Genomic DNA, 25,686 nt, shown 5'->3' with positions numbered 1-25,686 from the left:
CACATAATTTTACAGCATATTGCTATACTATTTCAAATCCGTGTATCTACCGTCCAATTGTTCTTCTTTATTAAACACGTAAACGGAAGAGCGTTTAAGAGGCCTTTTTGCTTTTTACCTTACTAAATGGTCTAATGGTCATTGGAGCGAGGGGCGGGGCGAAACTCACGGAAGTGATTTCAAAACAAAAGCGTTGATAATATTATAAACAAAGGGAAACAAGGTGAATTTAGCGATCACAACGAAAACGGCCAAGACACATATTGAGCCCAGAAAATGGATTTTATTAAGGGCTGTAAATATAATAAGCCTCTGTCTAAAACGGACAACGTTGTTATGAGATTTAAACTATAGGCTACAGCGATTCTGCACTGCGGTCAACTCCGCCGCCTCTCGAGTTTTTTCAAATCAGCTGCTCTTCATTCCTGCTATATTTGACGAGTGATACAAATATGTTTTACCACAAGTTCTTAAGGAAACTGACACTGTTGGACTCGGTTCTAGTTTGACTTCTACCAGAAATAAAATGAAGTACTTTTGCTGTGTACTTTGTGAGTAATCCTCTGTCAGAGTCCCCTCCGTAGTAGGCCACATAATGCGTGTTTTTCTGCTATCTTTGATGAATGATACAAATATAATGTTACCATTAGTTCTTAATGAAATTGATACTGTTTGACTTGTATTAGTTAGCCTACTACTAACAATACATTGATTGAAGTACTTTTACTATGTATTGTTTGAGGAATACTCTGTCAAAGTCCCCTGCTGAGAACAACATCTAGACACTTCTGCTAAGTTTGATGAGGGAATTATTTTTTTTGCCATTAGTTCTTCATGAGATTGATCCTGTTGGACTCAGTACTAGTAAAACTACCCCCAGAAGTACTATGAAGTACTTACTGTGTACTTTTCCAACAATCCTCTGTCAATGTCCCCTCCTGAGTACAAGAATGCATGTTTCTCTGCTATTTTGAATAAGCGTTAAAAAAAACGCAAAAATCGCGTTGCTCGCAAAAAATCGCCAAGCCTCAGGAGCCGTACACATGCTGCAGTTTTTGCGTGGCTGTGTCTTCGGCCCGTCTACACTAGAGGCGTCGAAAAAGCTTGAAGCTGGGCGTGTCTGAGGCGTGGCGATTTTTTGCGAGCAACGCGACCAACAACCAATCACATGAATCTCCCGCCCCCGACATACAAAGCAATAGCAATGTTAAAACGAAGTAAACTGGATATAAAATCCCCAAACAGGCGAAAACCTACCAGTTTCACCCACTGTCTCTGCCACCTCCCTCCATGCCTCGCTCCTCCGGTTTGTATCCCGGTAGATGAACAGAGACTGATCATACAGCACCGGGTGATTCACTACCGCTATAATGAATTTTCCCTCCATTTTTTTGAATATGAGGAAATTACCTGCGTAGTCTCTCCCAGCATACACGCGGTTTGATTAGCTAGCGCTTGTACTGGCAGATTTGCATAAACGGGATTTCATTGGCTGACGCCAGCTTCGAGCAAGCATCGAGCCTCAAAAGTTGAACATTGTTCAACTTTTGACGCCGATAGACGCTCGCGATGCTTGCAACGCCTTGCCATGCTACCCACAATGCAGTTCGGCGAAGTTTGAAAATATCCTACGTCACCCCATTCAAATGAATGGGCGAAGCGTTGAAAGCATTTTTTGACGCCTGTAGTGTAGACGGGCCGTCAGACACGCCCAGCTTCAAGCTTTTTCTACGCCTGTAGAAGCCGCTGACGTCCCTTCTTCTTCTGCTTTGGGTTTACTGGCAGGCTGCAAACCACTTCACGGCATATACTGCCGCCCAAAGTCCCCGGCCGGAAGTCCCCGGAGTTGGGGACTGGCGATTAACTCGGAAGGCTTCAGTAGAAGCTGCTGGCAGTCCCAGCAGCTTCTACTGAAGCCTTCCGAGTTAATCGCCAGAACGCCGACACCTCCTCATCTCCACCGCTCCCATGTTTTATTTTGTGTTGCCATAAATTAGTCTCTCTGCGTTTCTGCGCTGGGCTAATGCTAATAATGCTAATGCGAGGATAATAAAATGGCGGCTTCACAAAACTTTTTGGGAGTTTTACGGGGCGTGGTTTGCAATCCGCCCAGCCAATCAGACATAGGAACCCTTTTCTCCCACGAAAGTCCCTGCTCTCTAGCAGGGACGGAAAAGGGGGTAAAAAGGTTCTCATGAACTAATTGTAGTACCGGCTCTTTTTGGTGTGAACGCGACAAAAGAGTTCTTATGAACTAAGTTCTCATGAACCTTTGTGGGAAAAGTACTGCGGTGTGAATGCGCCTAACGTCAATGAACGTGTTAGCACTTTCACAAATGGCAAAAGAACGGCGGAAAAAAACGTTCACAGAGAAGACAACAACAATTGTCACTTGCACGAAGCAAGGTTATACAAAACACAAATGACCCCGACCATAAAATACCTTCACGAAGTGCGTCGATGCGCAAGCTGTCATCCAAAGAACAGAGGGTTTAGCTAGCGCCTCACTGCAATCTTTAAAGTTCGTTTTCTCAAAATGAGTTTTTTCTCCTACTCTGAGTCCAAAATGTCCACTTCAGTTGCAATTACATACACCAGACCTTCCAGTTATATTCCTATCAATATTATGAAGGCTTTTACAGAAGGGTTTGTTCATATATCATTCATAGCCTGAATTATATAAGATTGTATACCTAGAAACATGGCGAAAATTGATATTTTAGGGCTGTTGACAATATTTTCTGATTTATGGAATGATAAAGAGAGATATCCTAAATCCCTTCGGTGAAAGCCTTACAGTAGATGCTAATATGACTACAAAATGAAACGAGAATTTTGAACCTGGCTTTATCCAAAGTTCAGATTTCGGTTCCTGAAATGTGTTAAAATATGCGCAAATGTAATGAGATAATGGATAATTTATATATATTACTCTAGTTGTAGAGGTGGTGGGCTGAGGAGTAGCTGGTGGTCCACTCTTTTTATTGGGTTGTTTGTTGGAGAAAAAAAATCCAAAATCCTTTTTTGCTCCATTCTAGAAAGTTGTCACTCTGCAGTGTGTGTGTCGCGTCAATTACGTCACTCTCCCAAGACCTACGACCTAGATGACTCGGATTTTACTTATTTGGAAAATAAATTCAAGCCACCTGATATATACAAATATATACTATGACTATTATATGCTACTGTATACAGCTAATTTTATTTTAAGTAAAATCATAACTATTTTATGTAGTTTAATCATTTTTATTTAGGTGGTCACTCAGTTTTTCAAATGTACACCACTCGCCAACAGGGGGTGCTGCAGCACCCCCAGCACCCCTACTTCCCGCGGCTGTGACTTGATCCAAGTAGATGGCGCTGGATACTGTACTCACTGCAAGGACACTTTTATTTGTGCTGGAAATAGACTCGTGCAGAATCTGCAGATGCTGATCACCACAGGTGGCACAATGTTTCTTCAGAGTGCAGTTGTCAGATTGATGCCCCCTGCCACACTTCCAGCATCTTTTATTGTCTTTTATCCATGCTGTTATTTGTGTGGTTTACAGCTGGCTGAAGTCCGGGCATGAGCTCAGATAGTGCTCTGTACTACTGCAGAAGGGACAAAAGGGTTTGAAACGTTCCCTTTTCTTGTCTTTAGTTGTCTCTTTCTTCCCAGAAGAAGATGTGTTAGAGTCAGTAAAGCACTTATCTGGGACTCGATCAGTGCCATAATAAACTGAAGATTGAGGTTTTGAGGGCTTGAATGGTTTCTGCTCCTTGTGCTCTGAATGTGGCTTGTCCGCAGTGTAGCTCTCTAGCTCGCCTGGATATCTGGATTGCTTGTGATTTCCTCTCTAACCACACAGCAAGATCAGGGAGTGTGTAGGTGTTAGTAGTGCCACTCTGCAGAATGCCTTTTGTTAAACAATACTCTGCAAAGCTGTCTCTGTATGAGGATGGGAGTTTAGCAAGCAGTCTAACCACATGAGAACCGCACAAGAGTTCACTTTTAGCTGCTCCATCCAGGTCGTTAAGCAGACCAACAAGGCTATTTACTGACAGAGCAAAGTCCTCAAAGCTCCCTGCATCTCCATGTTTCACAGCAGGCGCATTAAGGATGGTGTTTATTTCACATTGCACTAATTGTCTGGGCTGTCCATAGCGCTGCTGCAGCGCCTGCATGGCCTTGGTGTATGGCATGGGGTCATGGACATACCTCTTGGCTATTTGGAAAGCCCTGGGAAATATGAGATGATCTAAAAGCACTTGGAATTTATAGTCTTCAGACAGGTGATAGTGTGGACCTCTAGGTCGCTGGTTCAAATCCGGCTCGAAGGACCATTTGTTGGGAACAAGGCGTGCAAAAGTATACAGGTCGTAATAACTTAGCTGGACATTGATCAAATACAACCCAAGTCATTGTTTGTTCAAGACAGATTTATTTGAAGTTACAGTACAACTATGCTCTGCCAAAGTAACCTGCTTACCCTCTCGTTCAAGGTTGTGAAGGCCAAACAGAGCAACAGAAAACTGCAGCCTTAAGTAGAGGCTCAATCAGTGGGAACACCTGTGCTCAATTGGAGCATACCATGTAGTGCATGGGCGGCAATTTTCTTGCGAGTGTAAACATGTTATTGTTTAAGGCTTCTGTGGTCAGAAATATAGAATATGTTGACCTATTTGTTGTGTTTGGGTAATTTGCCTTGCATTTTCAATGTGTAGATAAGAATGACATTGGTTAGGGGTATAAATAGTGGATTGTCCTATGGGGAGGGGCTTAACATGTGTAAACCTCTGGCCACAAGTGTTTAGGGGGTAGTCTGACTGTGGCTGGAGAGCAGAGAGTTACCAGTCCTATGTCCTCGACCTGAACATATATATTGAGGTTTTTGTTTTCTTTCTGTAAAATCTTGTTACTTTGTGTTTTTTTTCAACATTTTTGGCTGTTAATAAAAGCACCTAAGGACCATTTTTTGTGACTCTAGCCATCTTATTTAATTCTTAGTTTTTTCATCAACCTTTTTTGTAACAAGCACCATTGTAGTTTTTTTTAACCAATAATTTCACAGCTCTAATATAGGGCAGAATGCTACCATTAACATGCTTATTGATGTGTTTGATTTGTAACTATTATCTGTCTATGAGTAAAAAAATATATAAATATATATTATTTAACCTTTATTTATACAGGTGAAAATCTCATTGAGACACAGGGTCTCATTCTCAAGAGAGACCTGATCAGTGGTAACTTTGGTGGTAACTTTTTTCCCAAGCTCCGTGCGTACTGAGGGGACGGACAGAGTGATGTAATTTTGAGATTGTAGTCTATAGCTGTACTGTTTGTGTGATATGTAGAGGGGCAGCAGTCCCAGCATAGCGGTATAGAGTGGCGAAGTCCCTCCCTTTCCGGTGGACCTCCATGGGACGTTATTTCGGAAAATTATATATTGAAGTTAATGGAGAGAGAAAGATTATCTTTCGATCCCGTTTGAATTGTGCCACGAATTACACATATGATGTTTGTCAATTTAAAAGATACATTTGCAAGTCAAAAAAATAAAAATGTGTCGTAAAACTATGAAGTAACACATTTGTTCGTGTGAAACGCTGAATAACCTACATCTCCGGTCTAGCAGAACAACACACGTCACCAAGATGGCCGTCACTACCATGATGATTGACTACCCTCACTATCACCACAATGAAACACGTCCAGAAGAATGTCATGCAAAGCTGCCTGCCTGCCTTCCTTTAATTCTCTCAGAACTGCCTGGTCTTTTTAATGTTTAATGTCAACCATTTGTGCAGATAGCATAAAGTAGAAAAGATCGCAGATGCTAATGTAGCGTTAGCATTTCTCCCCCGGGCTTAAATGGTGTATTATAGAATGATCACACCGGTGTGACAGTACTCTTCAAAAGGGTTCACGAAATATGACTACTACTCTTACTGGTTGGGTTACTTAATGTTACTTCATATCAAGGCTAATAAAAATTACAAGGCTGTAATGCTAACTAACGTGCTAGCTACTAGCTAGGTAGCTAACTTGATCCAGCCACTCCTGGTCCTTTCATCAGACGGGAAGCGAAAGAACGAGCAAGACCCATTGCTGGTATGATAACAACCTGGTACTAAGCACACAGGCATCTTGTTAAAGTTATCTTATCTAAGCCAGCGCCATATAGATAGATTATATCTATATGGCGTTATATAGATAGATTATATCTATATGGCGCTGATCTTATCTCTTAGTGGAGGAAAACAGTTATGACATCACTTACGTGACTCTGGGATTTGTAGTCTTTCTAGTTGTGTATTTTTCAGTATATTTCAACAGTTTTACGACAAACTGTGACTTTTTTTTACATGGAAATGATTTTTTAAGATTGACAAACATCATATGTGTAATCCATGGCACAATTCAAACGGGATTGAAAGATAAGTTTTCTCTCTTCATTGACTTCAATGCATAATTTTTCCAAAATAAGGTCCCATAGACCGGAAGTAGATGGGCGTGACTTCGCCACTCTATAGATTAATTTGTACCAGTGCAGAGATCTGCACATTGATAGTGATGTCCAGTTAACTAAAGAGTACAGTGTGCAATGGTGTGTGAGGGGTTTACAGTTGGCTATGAACCTCAGAGCCCCATGGTAAACAGCGTCCAGCAGATGAAGGGAGTGAGCTGAGGTGTTCATGTACACAACGTCCCCGTAGTCCAAGAGCGGCAAAAATGTGGCAGCTACAAGCCGTTTCCTAGCACTTGTGGAGAAGCAGGCCTTGTTTCTAAAAAATAATCCCAGTTTTAATTTCAGTTTCCCTAAAAGATAGTCAATCTTAGTAGTCATAGATAGTCAATAGTCAAGTTTCTGTAGGTGTGAACAGCTTCAATGTGGTTATGCTGTGCACATGATGCAGGGAAGAACAGTTGATAACTTTTTCTTCTTGGAAAATGACTTGTCTTGTCTGAATTTAACACCAACCTGAGGTGGAACAGGTGTGACTGAAACGTGTCAAAAGCAGACTGCAGACGTTCAAATGCAAGGGCAGCAGTGCGAGCACAAAAGTATAGATCAGTATCATATGCATAAAGATGTACAGAGGCATCAATATTTTTTATGCATATCATTTATATAAATTGTAAAAAGGGTGGGTCCCAAGACCGAACCTTGAGGAACACCTCTGGGTACATTAAGAAAGCTTGAGGAGAGACCGCTGAATTGTACAAATTGCTTGCCATTTGAAAGATAGTTTGAAAACCAACCAACAGCTTGGTCAGACGGGCCTATATGGGGTAACTCCTGGCATAGAATGCCATGGTCCACAGTATCATATGCCCTGGATAAGTCTATAAAAAGGGCAGCACAGTAGCTCTTTGCGTCCAAGCCTTCAACAATGTCATTCACTACTTTCAAAGCAGCCGTTACTGTGCTGCTTCCTAAAGCCTGACCGGTGAGAAGATAGAATGTTGTTCAAGCTTAAATATTCTTTGATTTGATCATTCACCAGCCTTTCAAGTTCTTTAGCTAAAATAGAGAGCTTGGAAATTGGTCTGTAATTATTCATCACCATGGGATCAACACCTTTCAATAAGGGGAGAACATTTGCAGTTTTCCAAACATCTGGAATGACATTGTTTGTTATAGAAAGATTAAAAACATGACACACTGGTTGGGCTATAATATCTGCAGCTAGATGTAAGAAACAAGGGGGGAGATTGTCTGGGCCTGCTGATTTATTGGAGTCTATGCCCTTCAGATCCTTACAAACCTCCCCAACAGAGAAGGGGTCAAAGGAGAAAGTGTGGCTTCTGGAAAAAGTTATGTAACATCTAATGTAAACATGAATGGACCAAGGATAGACCCCTGTGGAACCTCTTTCTGATGGTAAAATGGCCTGAATGAGTACAGTCAGCAACGGTAATAGTTTATGGTTCAAAGTGACGCTCTATCCAGCTTATATGAGACTAAGGGCTCTATGCACACTTTTAGAAATCAGTAGGCTTTAGCTTGTTGTTAAATTACCACATATTTATAACATTCTTATATTTAAGTAACTGTGGTGTCTTGTTCTTTAGGGAGCTTTGTGTGTGTATTTGCTGTGGAAAAAAATACAAGTTGACAACTTAAGTGCATCATTTGAATATTATTGAGAACATTTGAACAACTTTTAAAATCCACACAACATCTTTTAACTGTGAGTTGTGTCAAACAGTCCACCTCACTCTTTCTGAACAGTCTCAGTGTACTAGTGAAGGTGTTCTCCCATGTGGTCTGGTTCTCTGAAACTCTTCACAGGGAGCACAGACGTCAGGATTTTCTCCAGTGTGGGTAGGCTGGTGGAGATTCACACTGTATGAGTCACTGAACTCTTTCTTCCACTGGACAAAGGAGTGGATTCGCTGGTGGCGCTTCAATGAGCGTGAGTCCGTGAAACTTTTCTCACACTGGTCACAGGTGAAAGGCTTTTCTCCAGTGTGGGTTCGCTGGTGGACCTTCAAATCGCCTGACTGCTTAAAGCTCTTCCCACACTGGTCACAGGAGTAGGGTTTTTCTCCAGTGTGGGTTCGCTTGTGAATCTTCAAATGGCCTGACTGCCTATAGCTCTTCTCACACTGGTCACAGGTGAAAGGCTTTTCTCCAGTGTGGATGATCTGGTGGCGCTTCAATGAGCGTGAGTCCGTGAAACTTTTCTCACACTGGTCACAGGTGAAAGGATTTTCTCCAGTGTGGGTTCGCTGGTGGATCTTCAATGAGTCTGACCTGATAAAACTTTTCCCACACTGGTCACAGGTGAAAGGCTTTTCTCCAGTGTGGATTCGCTTGTGAATCTTCAAATCGCCTGACTGGTTAAAGCTCTTCCCACACTGGTCACAGGTGAAAGGATTTTCTCCCGTGTGGGTTCGCTTGTGAATTTTCAAATGACCTGACTGCCTATAGCTCTTCTCACACTGGTCACAGGTGAAAGGCTTTTCTCCAGTGTGGATCATCTGGTGGCGCTTCAATGAGCGTGAGTCCGTGAAACTTTTCTCACACTGGTCACAGGTGAAAGGATTTTCTCCAGTGTGGGTTCGCTGGTGGATCTTCAATGAGTCTGACCTGCTAAAACTCTTCCCACACTGGTCACAGGTGTGTGGTTTTCCTATTGTGGCTGTAGCCTGATGGTGATCCAGCTGTTCTCCGATGATACTCTTCTCCCCCTCATCATAAAGCCTATCTGGGTTTTTGCAGGTCTCTTCCTATAAAACAAAAAAATAAATCAACAGAGAAAGTGACACAAGTGTATGACACATATGAAGGTTTTTAATGAAACCCGAGAATGCATTCTGACTCGTTGTAGCCTAAAATACCGCTGAATGAATAAAGGAAGAAGTATAAATACCCATTAACTTGATACAACAAAACAACAAGGACGCACTGATTGGTTGTTTGATTCAGAATGATTTGTTGTTATTTTTAAAATAAATACAAAGGGGTTGGCTCTCACAGAATTAAAAAATATATATTATTCAAAACATGCAAAAATCTAAATGTGTTTTTTTCAACCAATATCATGATGGATTATTGCATACTTTATCTGTTATAAGGTTAGAGTTATCTATAGCTAAATACAAACAACTAAAAGGGTTGAAGCACACAAACTAATTTCATTGTTTTATAAATTAGTTATAGTATCCAGGTATCACTAGCTATTCAAATATCTACACCGTGAATTTGAAAATAATGAACATTAAATGATCACATTATATCAGTAAATTCAGAGGTAGGAAGTACGTTTACTCAGGTACTATACTTAAGTACAATGTTGAGGTACTCCATTTTATGCTACTTTGTACTTCTATTCCACTACATGTATTTAATAGTTACTCTACAGATGTGGATGAATGATGTGAAATATAATCAAGTGTTAAATCAGACTTTAGTTCCACCTGGAGTAAATCCACAAGCTACCCTGCAGTATACAAAGCCATTCAAACTAGCTGCACCTTTACCAGCTTTGAGAACACTTTCATGATCAATCATTATAAAACATATCATATATATTATTCTGAAATGGACCAATCTGCACAACGACTACTTTTACTGTCGCTACTTTCACTATATTTTGATGAGAATACTTTTCTACTTTCACTTGAGGAACATTTTGAATGCAGGACTTTTACTGTAACAGAGTATTCCTACACTCTGGTACTTCTACTTTTACTCAAGTACAAGATCTGAGTACTTCTACTTTTACTCAAGTACAAGATCTGAGTACTTCTACTTTTACTCAAGTACAAGACCTGAGTACTTCTACTTTTACTCAAGTACAAGATCTGAGTACTTCTACTTTTACTCAAGTACAAGATCTGAGTACTTCTACTTTTACTCAAGTACAAGATCTGAGTACTTCTACTTTTACTCAAGTACAAGATCTGAGTACTTCTACTTTTACTCAAGTACAAGATCTGAGTACTTCTACTTTTACTCAAGTACAAGATCTGAGTACTTCTACTTTTACTCAAGTACAAGATCTGAGTACTTCTCCCACCTCTGAGTAAATGTGAATGATCAGATGTTAACATCTCCTCGTATATGCTACTGTAGCTTTAGCACTCACTATTTGCTACAGGTGACTTCCTGTTTACATCTTTGATTGATTTTGCCAGATGTTTCCTAGCAACCAATACGATTCACTCAGTATAACGAATGCTTTTTTAATTCTTCATTGTTTGGACTCAAATGTAACCATGTAAACAATTCTGAAAACAACAGGACTCTAGACGGCTAAACTTTAAAACAGAATATCATTGTTTTCACTCAAATATGAATAATTATTTAACCAGGATTTTTACTTTTAAAAGTTAAAGTAACTTACCTCTGCTGATGAAGTCATTCTGCTGCTTGTGTTATCGTCTACCTGAAGTTCAGCCATCTGCAATAACAGAGATTACCATATTACTTATTAGCCAACTACAGGAATTAAAATAAACATTTTGTGAATGTTTGTGAGTGAGTGTTTTTCTAAATGTTAACCTTGAGACCATTAATTTGACAAAACAATCACTACCACAAAGCTCAAAGAGAGATGGAGTCCATCCAGTTAGACACTTGCACATCTGACACATAATTATCAAACACAAGTACGGGCACAAGCAAAAAAATAGGACTCAAGAGCACAACCAGGCAAAAATGTCTTTAGTCAAGCGTTTAATCCAAAAGGTAAAAATAAAACAGGCAATGATCAAAAAAAGTACTGACTGGAAGCAACGAAAAACAACCAACTGTGTTGGCGGAAAACTACTAAAGAAGCAACAAAAAAACAACCAACTAGGTGGTACAAATGCTAAGCAGCTAGAACAATAGCTTACGTCAGGAGAGAAAATGGAGCACTTTCTGCTATACAGACAAGACCAACTGGCACTGACCAAGGAAACAGCACAGACTAAATACACAGGTGAGGAGTAATCATTAGGGACAGCTGAGGCTCATTGAGGCCAGGCAGGTGATTAACAGGGAGCAAATATACACAGGTGAGGGAGTGAGGCGATCAGCCAGGTCCAGGCTGTGACAATAAAAGAGACATATCTTGTTGTGCTTTAGTTTTTGCATTTTTTAAATAAATGCAGCTTTAAAAAGAGGTAAAGCTATATATTACAAATATAAATCAGGGGTGCCAACTTTGGGTACCTGGCTGGAGTGAGATTTTGATATCATGGGTTTAATTTAGGGATGCACGATATTGGTTTTTTGAAACCGATACCGATACCGATAACTTCCTGCTTCTCAAGACCGATAATAAAAAAAAATGTACGCCACTAATTATTTTAACGCAATTAACGCATGTGTATTTTTTTCCTCGGCCGCCCCGTAGTTTCAGAGCGCATCGAGTTTAAAATACCATCTACAGACGAAAGAATGAAGACAAATCTTGTAAGTATTTTTATGGGACATGTTTTCATATGCTCAATACAAAATGTTAGCCTTGTTTGTCTTTGAGTTTGTTGCAGTAATGTTGACATGTATATTCAGTTCAGTTTCCATTCTCCACCTAGGCGACTTCGCTCTCCTCTGTTGGAGGGGTGGACACTAAGAGGGTTGTGTGGAATATTCTGGCAAGAATGATTACCTGCACCGTGGCACGCAGGATCAATTAGAAGGGAGTAAACGGCAAAAGGGCCTTCAATAAAATGGCCATGAAAATCGTTATTTTCCGTAAGTGTCTTTCCAAATGTTTATTTCATCATAATGGTGTAAAAAGAATTAGATTGGCCTAGTTGAATTAGATTGGCCTAGTTGAATTAGATTGCATTCACTCAATTTCCATCTTCTCATTTAACAGACACTTCTATCCTACAGGTAAAGTTTAAGCAACAGTTTGTTCTCTTGGAACTGAATCTATTACCTTAATCTTGTAAGCACTTTGTTTCACAACACTCCCTTAGTGTCACGATTCTCATGTCACATTTCTATGTCTAGGTTTGGGTGTTTTTGCTGTTCTCTCTGTCATGTTTTCCTCCTTGTTTCTTGTCTGGTCCCTCTCCCTGTTTTTCCTCCCTGTCGTTAGTTTCCCTGGTGTGTCTAATTGTCTGATTGTGTTCACCTGTTGCCCTTGTGTTTCTCCTCCCCTACCCGGCTGTTTCTCGTCTTGTGATTACCCCTCCCTGTATTTAGTCTTGTCTCTTCCTGTGTTCAGTGTTGGTGCTTCTTTTGTTTGTGACTGAGTTCACCGTGGAGTGTTTTGTGTTTCCATGTGGTATGTTCGATTAAGTCCTTGAAATAAAGGTGTTATCAAGTGCTATCTGCGTTTGGGTCCTACCTGCTTCACTCCTCGTATCAGAAAGCACCAACCAAGAAATGGGCCCAGCAGATCCGTTCGAGCTGGAATTATTGAATTGTTCCTTTTTTTTGGCTAACTGCTCGGATCGATGGAAGAGAGCACCCGGAGTTCAGCAGCGAGAGGTTGTGTTGTCGGAGGCGCGCCAGATGGCTAGAGAGAAACCAGGTTTGGTGAAGTTCTTACCTGGCTGGATTTGAAAGATCCTCCCGGTGTGTGATTCCCGGCCTGCTAGCCCCAGGCATGCTAGCTCCCTGACTCCCAATTCCCAACCTGGCACCATACGCCTTGGTGGGTACCGCCTACACTCAACCCGTGCTTCTGCTCCAGGAGTTGTATTCCGGAACTCGTCTGGCTTATGGAGGTCCACGGAGTATTCAGGCGGCTGCTAAGAGGAGTCGTCGCAAGGCCAGGCTAGCAGCCGGAGCAGCCACAATTCCGGCTCCAGAACCGGACCTTACAGCCATGTTTCCGGCTCCAGAACCGGACCTTACAGCCATGTTTCTGGCTCCTGAACCGGACCTTACAGCCATGTTTCCGGCTCCAGAACCGGACCTTACAGCCATGTTTCCGGCTCCAAAACCGGACCTTACAGCCATGTTTCCGGCTCCTGAACCGGACCTTACAGCCATGATTCTGGCTTCAGTACCGGCCCCAGTAGCCATGGTCCCGACTCCAGTTTCGGCTCCAGGACTGGCGTACCGGCCAACGCCAGCTCCCCGAGGCCTGTCGGCGTACCGGCCGACTCCAGCACCTCGTCTCCTGCTGGCTCCCCAGCCGACGCCAGCTCCCCGTGTCCTGTCGGCGTACCGACCGACACAAGTTCCTTCTCAAGTCCCCTCTCAAGTCCCCTCTCAAGTCCCCTCTCAAGTCCCCTCTCGACTTCCCTCTTAAATTCCTTTTCAAGTCCCCTCTCAAGTCTCCTCTCCAGTTCCCTCTCGAGTTGCCTCTCGAGCTACCTCTCGAGTCACCCCTCAAGTCTCCTCTTGAGTTCCCTCTCAGGTCCCATCTCGAGTCTCTTCTCGAGTTCCCTCTCAAGTCATCTCTCGAGTCCCCTTTCGAGTCCCCTCTCAAGTCTCCTCTCGAGTTCCCTCTCAAGTCATCTCTCGAGTTCCCTCTCAAGTCCCCGCTCGAGTCCCCGCTCGAGTTACCTCTCAAGTTCCCTATCGAGTCACCTCTCAAGTCACCTCTCGAGTCTCCTCTCGAGTTCCCTCTCAAGCCCTCTCTCGAGTTCCCACTCAAGTCCCTACTCAAGTGTCGTTGGAGGTTCCGCTGGGGGTCCTGCCAACTCTATGTCCTGTGCCGTTGGAGGCCCCGCCGACTACTCTTCTGCCGGGGGTCCTGCCAACCCTGTGTCCTGTGCCGTTGGAGGCCCCGCAGACTACTCTTCTGCCGGGGGTCCTGCCAACCCCATGTCCTGTGCCGTTGGAGGTTCTGCTGGGGTTCCTGCCAGCTCCATGTCCTGTCCCGTTGGGGGTCCCGCCGACTACTCTCCTGCCGGGGGTCCTGCCAACTCCATGCCTTGTCCCGTTGGAGGTCCCACAGACTACTCTTCTGCCAGGGGTCCTGCCAACCCCATGTCCTGAGCCGTTGGAGGTCCCGCAGACTACTCTTCTGCCGGGGGTCCTGCCAACTCCATGTCCTGTGTCGTTGGAGGTCCCGCAGACTACTCTTCTGCCGGGGGTCCTGCCAACCCTATGTCCCGTGTCGTTGGAGGTTCCGCCGACTGCTCGCCTGCCGGGGGTCCTGCCGGCCCTTTGTCCTCTTCCGTGGGGAATCTTGCCGACACCTGTCCCACCGGCTCCGGATCCTGTCCGGTCGACACCGGCTCCTGCCCGGCCTCCGGAGCTGTCCGGTCTTCGCCCTCGAGCCCGGTCCCCTGAGTTCGCCCGCTGTGGTCTTCGCCCCTCCTCGAACTCTGCCTTGCCCCCGGGCCGTCCGCCCGAGACCCCTTCCTCGAACTCTGCCTTGCCCCCGGGCCGTCTGCCCGAGACCCCCTCCTCGAACTCTGCCTTGCCCCCGGGCCGTCCGCCCGAGACCCCTTCCTCGAACTCTGCCTAGCCCCCGGGCCGTCCGCCCGAGACCCCCTCCTCGAACTCTGCTTTGCCCCCGGGCCGTCCGCCCGAGACCCCCTCCTCGAACTCTGCCTTGCCCCCGGGCCGTCCGCCCGAGACCCCTTCCTCGAACTCTGCCTTGCCCCCGGGCCGTCCGCCCGAGACCCCCTCTTCGAACTCTGCCTTGCCCTGGGCTGTCAGCCAAGGCCCGTCCTCCCTGTCGTTAGTTTCCCTGGTGTGTCTAATTGTCTGATTGTGTTCACCTGTTGCCCTTGTGTTTCTCCTCCCCTACCCGGCTGTTTCTCGTCTTGTGATTACCCCTCCCTGTATTTAGTCTTGTCTCTTCCTGTGTTCAGTGTTGGTGCTTATTTTGTTTGTGACTGAGTTCACCGTGGAGTGTTTTGTGTTTCCATGTGGTATGTTCGATTAAGTCCTTGAAATAAAGGTGTTATCAAGTGCTATCTGCGTTTGGGTCCTACCTGCTTCACTCCTCGTATCACTTAGCCTGTCAATCACTACCTTGTAAGTCTTTCACTTTCCATCTATGTGTTTGCATGTGCTGCAAAGTGTTTCTATCTGTTTTTACACTGCCCATCATTGGCCAGGTGTTTTATGGTTAGGCCTTCAATGACGATTTATGTTTTATAGGACTAAAAAACAATTGTATCGTTTTAGCATTTAAACGCACACTTTTCAAGCATTTTGACAACATTTAAAACTCTGTTGCCCTACCAAGTTTAATCAAACACAAACCAAGTTTTACATTTTGCAACATGTTGCACATACAAAGTACGGAAGCCTGTTGCTGCCTAGCCAGAAAGAAACCCTGATCAGGATCACAATATTACATGAAAAGTGTATTGTTATAACGAGATGTTTATCATGTAATAACAATATATTTTTCACGTTATAAAGTTAAAATGTTAAAACATGAAAAACATCACTTTGTATGTTATAACGTGATACTGATCTTTTTTTTCCTGGCGTGGCAGCAATAAGCTTTAGTACAAATGCGCTGCTCGACAGAACGCTGCATGCATTCTTGTTTAATTTCGCCGTCGGGTGTTACTCAAATGATTGGCAGGTGCTAATATGAATAATAATGTTGAATGTTCGTGTCGTAAATTATTTTGTAAGACATATCCTTTACCCATCCTGTAGCCTTCCTCCAGTTACGCTTCGATGCTAACTCTGCCTAGCAGGCCTTGGCCGTATTCTCCATGTGTGCGTGACAGTAAGGTAGCCAAGCCTTTCTGTTGTACAATTCGCGGTTGCTTGTGATTGACTGATTAACTGCTCGTGCCTTTTTGGCATCACATTAGATGATTAATTAATTTGTGTCATGTGTTGCAACGGTCAGCAATTGTCTGCTCTACTGCACTGACTGGGAAATGTTCTATCGCCCTAGAAGAGAGGGGATGAACAGGAAGCTAATTTCTTTCAATAACTATTTGTTTATTTTAAAACTATTCATACATTTTTATTTATTTTTAAAACACTGATGGAAAGTGTTTTTTTTTAACAAACAAAGCGAGAAGGAAAACGAGGAAGGAAGGATAATGAGGAAAACAGACATTTACAGTAAAGTAACATTATGTATGAATGCAATATTTGTCTTAATTTTGGCTTAGCAGGCCCCTGACTGTCCGCCTCTGACGCCTACTCTGAATGCCACCTCTATGGTCTCTGCCCCCATTGCATGTGCAGCATGTCTTAACGTTACATTCACCCACTGGCTGTCACTGGTCTCTGTTGGCCATTGCTAAATCACCTTTCTTTGTAGATGGCACTACAGTCTAGCAGTATTACAACAGTGTAAGAACTTATTTTGTGTGTTTGTTTTACAATAGGTGCAGTGCGCAAATGCGCTATAACGAGTGCAGCGATGGATGCAGACATATCCCAGCATACCATTCGCTGGTTTAACCTGGCAAGCGACAGGGAAGGGGGCCGCCAGGAGAGACAGGAGAGGAGACGTCAAAGCCAGGATACACTGCCCGTCCCCGATCGACAATATTAATTATTTTATCGTTTTTGTTTCGTTTCGTTTTGTTTTTAAGTTTACAGTTCATGTTTTAATAAAGTTTCATGTTCACGTATACAGCAAACATCTCGACTTGTATATTGTTATTTTATGTTTCTGATACCTTGAGTAAAGTAACAGTGTCTGAAGTAAATACCACCACCATGATAGTTAGTTTGTTTGCTATGGTCACAGCACATTACCTAATGCCAAACATAATCTGAGGATGTACTTGGTAAACTGCAGACGTGTTAAACACCATCACATGTTATTCATCATTTACACAGTTCCTCCTTAATTTCGCTTGCCTAGCTCTAAGCTATTGAAAAGTACTTAACGTTTATGAATGTACCTCCTTCATTTGACTGGTCCACTAACTTCCATGAAGACTTAAATATAGCCAATATTAGCAAGGTTTAATGTGTTTAAATGCCGAAGATAAGGCACAAATTGAAATTGGCAGTAGTCTGGTAAACAGAGCCGTATCGCATCTGGAACGCGGGTCCGTACCGGATCTGGAACGCGGAGAACCATATTGAAACGGAGCTGGACCAGTGCTGGCCCATATCTGCCGCAGATCCGTTTTGCGGATCCGATCCAGTTTTGGGCCGATGTGCGATTGGACAACGGACCGAGTCCGTTTGGCGGATCCGGGCCAGATCGTCTGCTAGGTGCGGCCCAGATCCGGCCCAGTGTCTCTTTGTTATCTGGGGTGTCTCCTATTAATATCTAATAATACAAATAATACATTTCAATAACGTGCTTTAACCACCAGGTGTCCCTTTCTATCAGCTGTGCACCGTTATGCTGTAGGGTGCTGTTTGTGTGGGACAATGTGGGACACCCTCTCAACAACACCCCCCCCCCCCCCCCCCCCCCCCCCCCCCCGGGAAAAAAATCTCTATTTCTATACTGTTTAATTTGGTTTATTCAACAGCATCCAATAAACAACGACAGAAAGTGAGGTTAAAATGCAGTAACAATTTAGTATCTTAATAAAGAAAAGTAAACTAAGGCTAACCAAGGCAGCAGGCATTATTCACTTCAAGTGTTTAGAAATGCATCTTCCTAATTCAACTAGTGTATTACCTGTAAAAGTAGGCACAACATCAATTAATAGATCAAATAAAACCATAAGTACAAATCAAAACTGGCCAGGAGGGAACAAAAACATAATACATAAAATAAAATAGCTTTCAGTTTTGTCCATCACAGCAACAACTATTTTGTCACCTAGAACCACTGGTGTCTTTAACTCTGTCAAACAACTCTCCACAGAGGCAGGGGCCTGCACATCTGTTATTATGGACGCTGCTTTTGTACGACCACATGACATTTTCTATATGTCAGAGTCTGGGAAAATGGTCTGCGCTAGCTTGTTACCACAGTCACTATGGCAACACTGGTTATTTCTGCTGCTGTTACCTTGTCTGAGTGGCCATCATTTGTTGGTTTGAGTAGGAATGTCTCCATAGAGTGGGATGTCTCTTTTTGAGCGACACGTTTCTTGTGAGAATCGCATTCTCGGTGTCTTTTGACGTCGTATTCATCGCCATGTGAAATTGAAAAATTACTCTTGCAAAAAACTCCCTCTGAGAGTCGCCCTGCACTGGCTTCACCCACGGGTAAGTGTCTTCCCAGTGTTTGTTGTATGTGCATCTTCTTTTCTTCTTAGCTGTAGTTTCAGTTTCCTCCATTTTCCATAACCTGCTGCGTCGCCTGCGTTATTGACTGACTTTCGTTGTTGTTGTTTGGCGGGGCCGCGGGTGTGTGTGTGAGTGAGTTACTCTCATTGGTTAACACTTGACTAGCACCCGCCGTGTCTTACAGTTTGATTGACAGCAAACACACCCCCGTGATGATAGCCTTCCCTGCTTTCTCAACAGCCATTGGATACATCTTTGATTTAAAAAGAAAAGCGTTTTAGCCTATCAAAATGAAATATGCGGGACATGGTCTCAATTTGCGGGACGCACCAAAAGTCGTGAAAATGCTGTGCAGTCCCGCACAAAGCGGGACATCTGGGGCCTCATTTATAAAGCGATATACGCTCGTAAAATGGCGTACGCTAGTTTCTACGCAATGTTTGCGATTTATAAAATACAAACTTGACGGGAAAACGCTTTCCTCCACGCAAACTCTGACCCATGCGTACGCACTAAGCACAACAACGGGAGAGACGAGAAACTGCGACACCGTTGGCAGAAGGAAGAATGGAGAGAAATATGTGGAAATAATACCATAAATAAAATGTTACCTCTCATTTATCATATATGAAGAATTCATTTTCAAACATTGATTAAAGCCAATCTTAAAATGATTAAACAAACGCCTGTTTGAGAATCCTCAGTGCACACAAACACATAACGTGGAGAAATAAATAAATACGGATATGTTATTTAAAACCACCTGGAATATGTTGTGTTAATGTTATGAAATGTTTTCTCATAAATGATGCGGTAAGCATGAGGACAGCATTACTTTAAACTGACGCCGTGTTGCATTTCTATAGGTTGTAGATACGAGCATGGTTTTATATACTATCACGTTTAATCGTGTTTTATGCCGTTTGCCAAGACTTGATAAGTCGCTCGTAAAACACAGGAGGTATGGAAACTAAGAACACCATATGTGGTCAATTGTACAGCTAATATAACACAACACATTAGTTGTATTTCCTCTAACTGGTGGATATAGAGTTGCTGCGGGGGGGGGTTGAGACGCACAGGCTGCAGTGGAGACGCTGCGCACAGCTGATCGACAGCTGGAACACAAACCACCAAATACAAAAACATAATTCAGACCCAGTCGTCATGACTCCACTCCGGAGGGATTCCCCGATCACTTCTTACAGTCTCTCATCAAGGGGGGGTCTCCTGTCCCCGGTACAAACACACTGCCTGAGGAAGGCTATGTGTATTGTTTTTGTCATGAACCTTTTTCGGGCCATTTATTTATTTATTTTGGTGACGATCCGACCTCCATGCTGCTACTCTGGTTCAAACGGCATCCACCAAACAATATGATTTATCTCGACCTCCCCAAAATAACCCACATCTGACACGGTGTGAGATGTCTTTTTTAACGGTTCTGTCGTCATTTCCTGCGATCTTCTTCATAAAGTCAGTCAGAATGAATGAATGGGCGTTTCTTTGACTATTTATAGGCAAATATGGGCGTTACGCGAAGCCCGCAAAAGCTGCACCGCATTTCGAGTCGGTTGTGAATTATAACGGGAAACCGGCGTAGGAAATGCCATACGCACGTTCCTTGCCGGTACGCAATGTTTGGTGAATCGGGAAGTGGCGGAAAATGTATGGACCTATTTTTCGGATTTCTACTACGTAAGCAACCTTCCCACGTGAATCCTACGCACGGCGTTATACATGAGGCCCCTGGTCACCCTGGCTGTACATATACCAATATACCGATTGGATCAAATATAAAAGTAGTGTTGATACTGCAAGGAGACGTATTGTGTGAAGAGAAATTGAAGATTTTGTTTGATTGCTGATATATTTATGATCCACGTTACATATTCAGTTTCGGCGGCAGTTATTCCTGTTTGTATAGAAGTCTTCTCAGCAGGGCTCTATAAATAAAGAACTACGGCAGATATGTAATATGCAATGCAGCCGAACCGTGTATTACAATGCCGTTATGTGATGACCTTCAAAGAGAAAAGCAAGCACACTCGGAATAAAGTATTATTTTATTTTTTTTAAATGTTTTCGGATTTCACATCAACAGGATGTCCGGTTAACTATAATGTCCGTGCGCAACAATACCCCAACCCATAGATCCGCGGGTGAATAATAATCACCACATTACTCACATCCCTTCACATTTAAATTTAAATGTAAATTAAAGTATTTCGGGAGGCCTTCTAAAATGTTTTTAAATATAATTAGGGTTGTAGTTGAAGAGTTTGTAAAGTATTGCGTTGCGCAATCGCACAACGGCATGTCCAAGGCACAAGTGATGTGAAGCTCATAAAGTGAGGCAATTAGAAATAATCAGCGGATGGAGTGTAGATGTGGAAATAGCTGCATTCGATCAGCTGTTTTTACAATAAAAGTAGTTTCTTAGTGAATGTCCTGTACTGGTCTTAAAATCTCATAACATCAGCTTTTAATGTTCCTCTTGGATGTTCTTCTTGACCCTCAGAGAAGGAGAAAATGTCGTGTCTTTCAGGCATGTCCTTTCCTAACAAAAATGACAGGAAACATAAAACATATTATTGCAGAACAAGTGTGTTATTTATGAAAGCTGTGTGTTTGTGTTTTTAGGGGCTGTAGATATAATTATTTTGTAATTGTAATGTTTTTTTTTTTATTTCAACAATGAGCTACAAAGACAATCAGATTATGAATGAACAGTATGAAGTTCATCAACATTGAAATATATGTTATTATCAAAATAATATTTAACTGTTATCAAAACGTAGTGCAACTGTAGAAGCCTTCTCTGTTGCCTCACTGAAAGAATCACTTTTACCACGTTTTTTACAGACAATATTGAGAGATAAATAGTAGCAGTTCTCACTATGTGTTAAATATATTTGCCTTCAATACATTAAATTAGAAAGCTGACAAAGTCATATTGCTAAATATCTAAATGTAACTTTTTGCATGGAAAAAACCCTCAACTTAACTGATGTGTAGGTGATCTAGTATTGTTTAATGGAATGTATATCAGTGTATTCAAGTCAATACTTCATTCATTTAAACCAATATCTTTCTTGATTCTTTGTACAGTATGAAAAAAAGAGTCTTTGTACCTGAGCTGAAGTTCACTGCTGTGAGGAGTCCAGTTCTGTCTCTCACTCTCTGGTCCAGCCTGTCTGCATCATCTGGACACCTTAAACAAACAGATATATATATATATATATATATATATATATATATATATATATATATATATATATATATATATATATGTAAAGTACCATGTGTACAAACAATATAACTGATTCTCTTCTGTTGAACATGTTGGATTGTGTATTGTCCGAGTCAGGGTCCTTTTTATTTTACTGTAACTTTGGAAGTTGTGTTACCAATGCTTACTGTTTATTTGATACCCATTTGGTAATGCAATTAATAAAAACAACAAGGTTTGGGTTCGTTCTTCAGATGACTGTGACGTTAACGTGTAAGCTCGATAATGAACTCCAGCTCAACCAACTATATTGTAATATCTAAGTAATCATTTTGAAATATGACATTAATAATTGTAATATACACACATCTTATTGTGAGGTTGATTTCACATACACTACTTCAACATTAGCTTGTCTACATACTTGAGCATAGCCAATTTAAATTAACCTTAGATGCATACAGTTCCTACCTACATAATAAAATATCTCCAAGTTACAAGGATGTAACCTTATTTTATCAACCTCAAACAGAAGCCATTTGTTCAACAGTATTATCCCACTTAACACTTGTCTATTTCTTTTTAACCTTTATATATACAGTCTATGATTTTAACTTGGAGGTTACGATTAGCATCGTTAGCACCGATGTAGCTACCACTAGCTTACATGCTAACCCAAGCCTTACCATTCATTACGTAGCTGATTAAAATCATTAACACATAAATAAAGCACTCAAATTTCATTTACCGCATTCATGCACCGTCTGTTTTAACCGCAGAGCGAGTCACAATAGTCCGATATATAAGCATGAAGAACAAACAACCACGGCCGGCTACAAGTTGTGTTTCCTGGATGAGCTGAGCAGGCAGAGTCCCTGTAGCTAGCTTCACGGAGCAGGTAGCAGAGAGACAAGAAGCTAACAGTGGCAGTCACTTCACAGAGCCGTCACTCAATGTGACCACGCCCTAATTTATGCACACACTTTAAGACCTAATATAAATAAAAGGGTCGTGTTAGAAAACAATTCACTCACAGATCCATAATCATGAAGGTGGAATTTAACTATATCGATAATAAAATGTATGGAGCCAGGGGTAGAAACATGTTTTTTTCTGCTGTAAAGTTGGGCATTTTAACATGGGGGTCTATGGAAATTGCTCCTTTCTGCAGCCATCGCCTATCGGCCAATATATAAACTGCAGTGTGTGGCACTTCCGTATTGGCTTCCCGGCTCTACCCCACAGTTTGCCGCTTGGTTCGCACCCTGCCTCCACCCATCCCCTGAGCGTGTACACGCCTCATGAGGAGTACCGGAGTGAAACGCAGCGTGTCGAGACCAAGCCCCCAGGAAGTGCGCCGGACTCAGATGAAAATATTCGTGGTGGCCAAACGGCGGTACTGCACATCCGTTTGGTTGCCAGGCCCGGAAACACTTTTTCCCATTGACTTACATGGGGAAAGAGTGGTCTGTAAATCGTTGGATAATTTTTTTTTAACTAAATAAACAACCCAGTATGAACACTTGTATAGCCCTTATTAAAAACATTCGTTCCTCAAGTTGTAAAAATGTGCTAATAACGTTATTCCGAGAGTTATTTCCCTCTGCATTATGAATGCGCATCTAACCCACGGGACCGCGCCCCCCTGCACGTTCATGTTACGTGTTCAGCACTACATGCGTTTATCTTTACCCATGGATGCACAATAACAACGGACTCATATCGCCTTACTGCCAGCCCACGGAGCTGTAATAATGGATATATATTGCACATGTTTGCTGTAATTCATCATTTGTAAAATAGTATACTACATGGGCTGTATGATTAAATCTTGTAGCGTAAATGTTGTATTGAATAAAGTTAAGATTACCGACGTTAGATTAACGTCCCTGTAGCTTATTATTGCACTAAGAAGCTTATTGCACTGTGTGTGTATAGATACAGTGCAATAATTATCTCATGCTAAATGAAGCTCTGTTGCTTGGATATCACTAGATCCTGTTACAACGTAATATAAGTACATAACGATTGATGTGTACATTAGCATCATTACTAGCTAGCCGCTAGCTGCTAACTGCCGCCTCGTTAATATCAAATCCATGCTGTCATGAACGCGCGGTGCTGTTACGTGTACGCAAATTGACGTGCTTGATATGAACGAGCATTTTGGTTAAAGTTACGCATGCGCTATGAGCGCACATACGGGTACTTCTCAGGCATGCCGGGTAATCTGTGACGTTTCACTCTCTCAAAAGTTGGGCCATTTTATCATCATGCGCTAATGAGCAGCTCTCATGAGGGCCCCGCCTCCCATGCTCTATCCAGTTCTTATTATACATCCATGGTCGAGACTCCCTCACAGCCCTTTCGGAGGGCTCTGTGGCTCGTCGCCATGACAACCATGACACATCTCGAGCATGTGTGCCCGCTCTCAGAGTTTTTCTCAGAGTGGCAGCGCGTGTGTCTGATGGACAGATGGATGGGCAGCAGTGGCGGTTCTAGACCAATTTGACTGGAGGGGCCACTGGGGGGCCAGTTATTTTCTGAGGGGGGCACAATAAATGCAGGACGAAAAAGAGAACTAGACAGTATGAAGTATTTGCGCATAAGAAAACAATGCAATCCAGTTATTGGTATTTGTTTCAGTACACTTATTTATTTCAGATAGATCTTAAAGCTATTACTGTTAGCACTAACACCATATTTATATAAAAATAAAGGCAATGAACAGTTACATCTCTACTTTACATAAGGGTGTCTGCACAATCTCACATTACAGCAACAAAATCCTGCGGTTTTTGGCAAACCGAGTACCAGAAAATATCCATTTGAAAAAAAATAAAATACAACTTTTCATTGTTAGGGGGGCCACAGGGGAGTCAGAGGTCAGTGTTAGGGGGCACTGGCCCCCCCTGGCCCCCCATAGAACCACCCCTGATGGGCAGGCTGATCAGCAAAGGGAAGCCCCTTGCAGTTCCCCCACAGGAGTCTCCAGAGGTGGTTCATTCGCTGCAGAAGCCTGCTGTTTTAACCTATTGGTTTATAAACTGCAAAGCTCGCGGCATTCCTCTGTCCCAGATATGCCTCCACACACGGTCATAATAAATCCACGAGCACCGTTATAACGCCTCGTGTGGACAGCACTGCACACACCACTACTCATCCCCTGGGCGTGTACGCGCCTCATGATGAGAGCCAGAGTGAAATGCAGCGTGTGGAGATTCCCTCGCAGCCCTTTCGCCTCAAGAAGCGCGAGCAGCGAGGGCGAGGGGGTGGCTCGTCACCATGACGACCATTACAGCATATCACAGAGAAGCCTCTCCCCCCCGCAGTTCCATGGGATACAAGAAACACTCCTGTCATCCCAGGAACAGTGTCTTGCGCTCCATTCAGCGCTGCAGGAACTCCTATTGAAAAAGGCATTTTTTCCAAAAGGGAGGAAAATCAGGGGTTTTTACTCCCGTTATTTTCTAAATCCCGGGGAAAAAACGGGGGAGTGAGACCCATCCTTGATCTGTCAGTGTTCCACATGCTGACGATCAAACAGATGCTGGAATGTATTCACCAGGATGTGGTTTTATCTGGACGACCTGCTATTGCTGGCTCGCTCCAGGGAGGAAGTCGCTTTACAGACGGTACATCTCGTATCGCATCTGTCAAAGCCTGGGTTTTCATAATGAATTTGAAGAAGAGCGGTCCTCTTCCCGTTATACACAAACTAAAGCACAACAAGATATGTCTCTATTATGTGTCAGATGTGCAAGTGTCTAACTGGATGGACTCCATCTCTCTTTGAGCTTTGTGGTAGTGATTGTTTTGTCAAATTAATGGTCTCAAGGTTAACATTTAGAAAAACACAAAATGTTTATTTTAATTCCTGTAGTTGGCTAATAAGTAATATGGTAATCTCTGTTATTGCAGATGGCTGAA

At 42.7% G+C, this 25,686-nt stretch overlaps 2 protein-coding genes across 2 annotated transcripts in view; both read right to left on the bottom strand.

Annotated features, from left to right (window-relative positions):
* The window catches only part of LOC117538267 (oocyte zinc finger protein XlCOF6-like), a 115,981-nt gene extending 105,086 nt beyond the window's left edge, over positions 1-10,895 (bottom strand). The window contains 1 exon segment of the mRNA XM_034203867.1: positions 10,843-10,895. Within this exon segment, the coding sequence (XP_034059758.1) occupies positions 10,843-10,860 (18 nt within the window). The 5' untranslated portion in view covers positions 10,861-10,895.
* Positions 7,250-11,643, bottom strand: LOC117538270 (gastrula zinc finger protein xLCGF3.1-like). The gene is made up of 3 exons (XM_034203869.1): positions 11,336-11,643; positions 10,843-10,899; positions 7,250-9,223 (listed from the first exon to the last, which is right to left on the bottom strand). The coding sequence occupies exons 2-3, from the start codon at positions 10,897-10,899 to the stop codon at positions 8,225-8,227; spliced, it is 1,056 nt and encodes a 351-aa protein (XP_034059760.1). The 5' UTR covers positions 11,336-11,643; the 3' UTR covers positions 7,250-8,224.
* Positions 11,644-25,686: the final 14,043 nt, after the last annotated feature.

This window comes from Gymnodraco acuticeps, unplaced genomic scaffold, assembly GCF_902827175.1.
Source record: "Gymnodraco acuticeps unplaced genomic scaffold, fGymAcu1.1, whole genome shotgun sequence".
NCBI lineage: Eukaryota > Metazoa > Chordata > Actinopteri > Perciformes > Bathydraconidae > Gymnodraco > Gymnodraco acuticeps.
The sequence above is the reverse complement of the archived record's forward strand: the minus strand, read 5'-3'. Positions and strand labels throughout refer to the sequence as shown.